Source organism: Lipotes vexillifer, unplaced genomic scaffold, assembly GCF_000442215.2.
Source record: "Lipotes vexillifer unplaced genomic scaffold, Lipotes_vexillifer_v1.1 scaffold1280, whole genome shotgun sequence".
NCBI classification, from domain to species: Eukaryota; Metazoa; Chordata; class Mammalia; order Artiodactyla; family Lipotidae; genus Lipotes; species Lipotes vexillifer.
In genome coordinates, this window is record NW_006786568.1 from 174,263 (window position 1) to 177,959 (window position 3,697).

Sequence of the window (3,697 nt, forward strand, 5' to 3'; positions counted from 1 at the left end):
CCATACGGGTGACCAAGCATATGACATCCTAAATGGGCTCTGAGGGGTGTCAGATAGTTTCCTTGGGTCAGTAGAGGTGGAGTGAGATCCCATTCCTGTCCCCTAGGGGTATAGGATGTCTCTCTGGTATAAGTTTAGGGCATGGCGTGGCCTGTCTGGGAGAGTGAGAGGTATGGGATAGCTCTCTGGCATGGGTAGGGGGTGAAACAGCCACTCTGTAGGGAAGTGAGGGGTGTCGGGGTGCCTGGAAGAGAAAATGAGAAGGGCTGGAGTGTCCAGTTGGGGAATTTGAGGTGAAATGGGTAGGAAAAGATTTTCCAGGAAGCACAAGGTCTGCCCTGGGATGTTGGGAGGTCTTTGGTGAGAGCTGTTTGGTGGAATCGGCAGGAGGGAACAGCATACTTTGGGGTGGGCATCAAGGTGGTCTTTCTCCCCAGGGCCCACGGGATGGGGGTGCAGGCTGCCTCCCGTGTGGGGAAAGCAAGCTGACACCAGGAACCCACAGTCTTTCTCTAAGGGTGCAGGCTGTCTCGGGGGCGCGAGCGTTTCTGGGAGACAAAGGCTATCTGAGGGCACCAGCTGTGTCCGGAGTCATCGGCTGGGTCCGGGGGCACAGGCTGTGTGCAGAGGCACAAGGTTTCTCTAGGAACATGGGCTTGCTGGGGGTACAGGCTGGTCTGGGGACACAGAAATGTCTGGGATCACACGCTGTGCTGGGAGCATAGGAGCTCTGGAGGTCATAGGACAGTTTGAGGGCACCGGCTGGTCTGGAGGTACAGGCTGGTCTAGGAGCACAGACGGGTTTGGGGGAACAGGCTGCTCTGGGGGCAGAGGCTGGTCTAGAGCTACAGACTGGCCTGGGGGTGCAGGCTAGTTTGGGGGTACAGACTCCCTCTCTGCACAGTTTGTGCCTGGGGCAGAGGCTGTGCCCAGAGCACAGGTTGATGTGGGTAGGGGCGCAATCTGAGGGTGCAAGCTCTCTCTCCTCGGGGCTCAGGCACGGGTTTCTCAGACACGGGATACAAGCCCTGCGCGGGGGCGGCGGCCTCTCACCTCCGGGCAGCTCCGCTGGGCCGCAGGTGTCTCTGCCGGCGGGCACGTCCGCCTGCCACAGTCGCTTGGTGCACATCTTCCAGAGCCCCAGGTGGGCAGCATCACAGACGGCACTGCCGTTGTCCCTGTAGGTGTTGAGTTCCACCCAGAACTCGGTGCCCACGGCCAGCACTGCCAGCGTGGCACCCACGGAGGTCAGCAGCAGGGCCAGCTTGATCTTCCCCTCGTGCTCAGGGGTCATCCTGGTCTTGCGCGCCCCGTGAGCTCGCCGCCGGCGGTCCTCCTCGTGCATGAGGAAGTTGGACCACATCATCATCCTCGCCCGCGGGCGACAGGGCCCAGGTGCGAAAGAGGCAGAGCTGAGGCGGGCTCCTGAAGGGTGGGAGTGGGGAGGGAAGCGCCTGGGGTCTTGAAGCAGGTGAGGGGCTCAGTTTCCACTGGTCTGTGAAATGGGAAGATCCGAATCCTCCCTGGAACCTCAAATGAGGAAATCGAGGTCACTTCTGGGACCTAGATCCTCTGCTGGGAGCCCTCTGAGGTTCAGAGAAGAGCCTGGGGTACCCACAGAAGCTCAGCAAAGAAGATGAGACTAGAGATAAAGCTAGGTTCCCCCAGCCTCACGGCTAGAAACTGGGTACCCAGGAGGGGGGCCTGAGAGCTCCAGAAGCAGGAGAACTGAGGGTCAGCTGAAGCTCTGAGGGGCTGCTCTGGGGTCCCCACTGGAGGGAATCACCAAAGGGAAGCTGTGTTTCCTTGCGGGGAGGGAATCCGAGCTTCCCACTAGGGCTTAAAGTTTGGGATACACAGGAAGGGGAGCTGAGGTCCTCTCTGTGTTTGAGAGGAGATGCTTCCTGGCTTCTTTGGGGCTCAGAGTCTGGTGAAGGAGAAGTTGGGTCCGCCCTGGGGTTCAGAAGAGGAAAACTTGGGGTGCAGGGAGTTCAGAAGGGGAGGTCAGAATTACTTCGGAGTCTCAGAGAGGCAGTAGGATTCCCCCAACTTTCACAGCGGGGACCAGCAGAATCCTGGCTGGGGTTCAGAGACAGGAGGCTGGGGACCTGCTGGAATTCAGGAAGAGGGGAGGGGGGTGGTCTTCCTGGCCATTCAGAGAAAAGACCAGAGAAGGTCTGCCCTAGGGGCTGAGACAAAGGGGCTGAGGGACACCCCCAAGGCTCAGGAGGGGGACCTGGGGTCCCTGCTGGGGCTCAGATGAAGGTGCTGTGGTCCGCAATGCGGCTCAGGAAATGGGGACCAAGTCCCCTCACGCGGTTCAAAGGACAACTGGGACCCGGAAGGGACTCGGCGTCCCTTTGGGATCACCCGGCTCCCCTCCCCCGGGCTCCCAGGGCCGGCCGGGTCGGGACGGCTCCAGGCTCAGCTCCAGGCCAGGCGCCTCCGTCAGGCCTCCCACCCCCGTCTCCTGGGTAGGGACCCCTCTCGCTCTCCTGCCTCTGCGCGGCGCCGACCCCAGCTCCGCGACGCCTCCGAGCCGTCGGTTCTGCACGCCACTGCCCGCTCCGCCCGCCGGCCCGACGGCTCCGCTCACTCCCAGCCTCGCCCCCATCCGCCCACCCCCTTCACCATCGCCGGCTATTTCGGGCTCGACCCGTAAATAACACCCGCACCTGTTGCCGCCGCCTGTTGCCATAGGGATCCCGGGTATTTTAAGGGAACGAGGGGCAGGGAGAAGGGCGGCTGCCCGGGGAGGAGGGGCTGGGGGCCAGGTCCCGACCCGCTGGAGACCGAAAGGACTTTCACTTCCTTAAGGGGCAAGGGCGGGAGCTGAGGGTCCCATCTCCCAGCCGGCGGGAGAGGGGGCAGGGCGGGGAACCAGGAGTTTGGGTCCGGAGCAGGCCTGGCTGGGAACCCGAACTGCCCGGTCCAGGCGACGAGGGGCGGGGAGGCAGGACTCCTGGGTAAGAGGGAGGAGAAAGCTGGGGCCGGGGGTCTTGGGTCCCTGAAAGAGAAGAAACTGGGGACTTTAACTCGTGAGACTGGAGGGAGGGGGCTGGAGGCCCGGACTCCTGGGTCTGAGGGGGGGAGGGGCCGGAGGCCCGGACCCCTGGGTCTGAGGGGGGAGGGGCCGGGGGCCCGGACCCCTGGGTCTGAGGGGGGAGGGGCTGGGGCCCAAATCCCTTACATCTTGAAGGATGGAAAGAGAGAGTCCCGGGCTGGGGTCCTCAGCTCCCGAGGAGGTGGAAAGGGCAGGCCTCAGGGAGAAGCTGGTGTCAGGGGCGTGGGAACCAGAGCCACAGTCCTCTTCATCGAGTTTATTAGACGGGGCACCCCCGGGAGACCTTCCATGCAGTTTCAGCTCCCCCAGGGACAGGGACGGGGACAGCCGTGTGGAATGGCAGCAGGGCCTGATCTTTACCCCTTCACTCCGTCCCACAGCCCCTCTGCGATGGCCCAGGGGGACCCACCTTTCACCAGCTCCTTTGCCCACGGTTGACGGCTCCAGCCGGCCCGGTGCATCCTAACCTTCTCTGTCCACCGGGCGCCCTGTGCTGCTTCCGTTGGAGCATGCATGGCCCTGGGATTTGACTGCGATTGTGTACATCTGTGTCTGGCTCTCCCATAAGCCTCTGGCAGGGCTCGGGTGCAAGAGAACCCCATCTCATAGGCCTCAGCACCACCCAGCCCAAAA

The 3,697-nt window shown here is 62.8% G+C and overlaps 1 protein-coding gene across 1 annotated transcript in view; it reads right to left on the reverse strand.

Moving 5' to 3' along the window:
- LOC103087746 (voltage-dependent calcium channel gamma-6 subunit) overlaps positions 1-1,369 on the reverse strand; it is a gene marked incomplete at its 3' end in the record, with an annotated part of 8,319 nt that extends 6,950 nt beyond the window's left edge. Inside the window, exon 1 of the mRNA XM_007459034.1 lies at positions 1,054-1,369. Coding sequence (XP_007459096.1) covers positions 1,054-1,369 — 316 coding nt within the window. The remainder of the gene's footprint in view (positions 1-1,053) is intronic.
- Between the last annotated feature and the right edge of the window lie 2,328 nt (positions 1,370-3,697).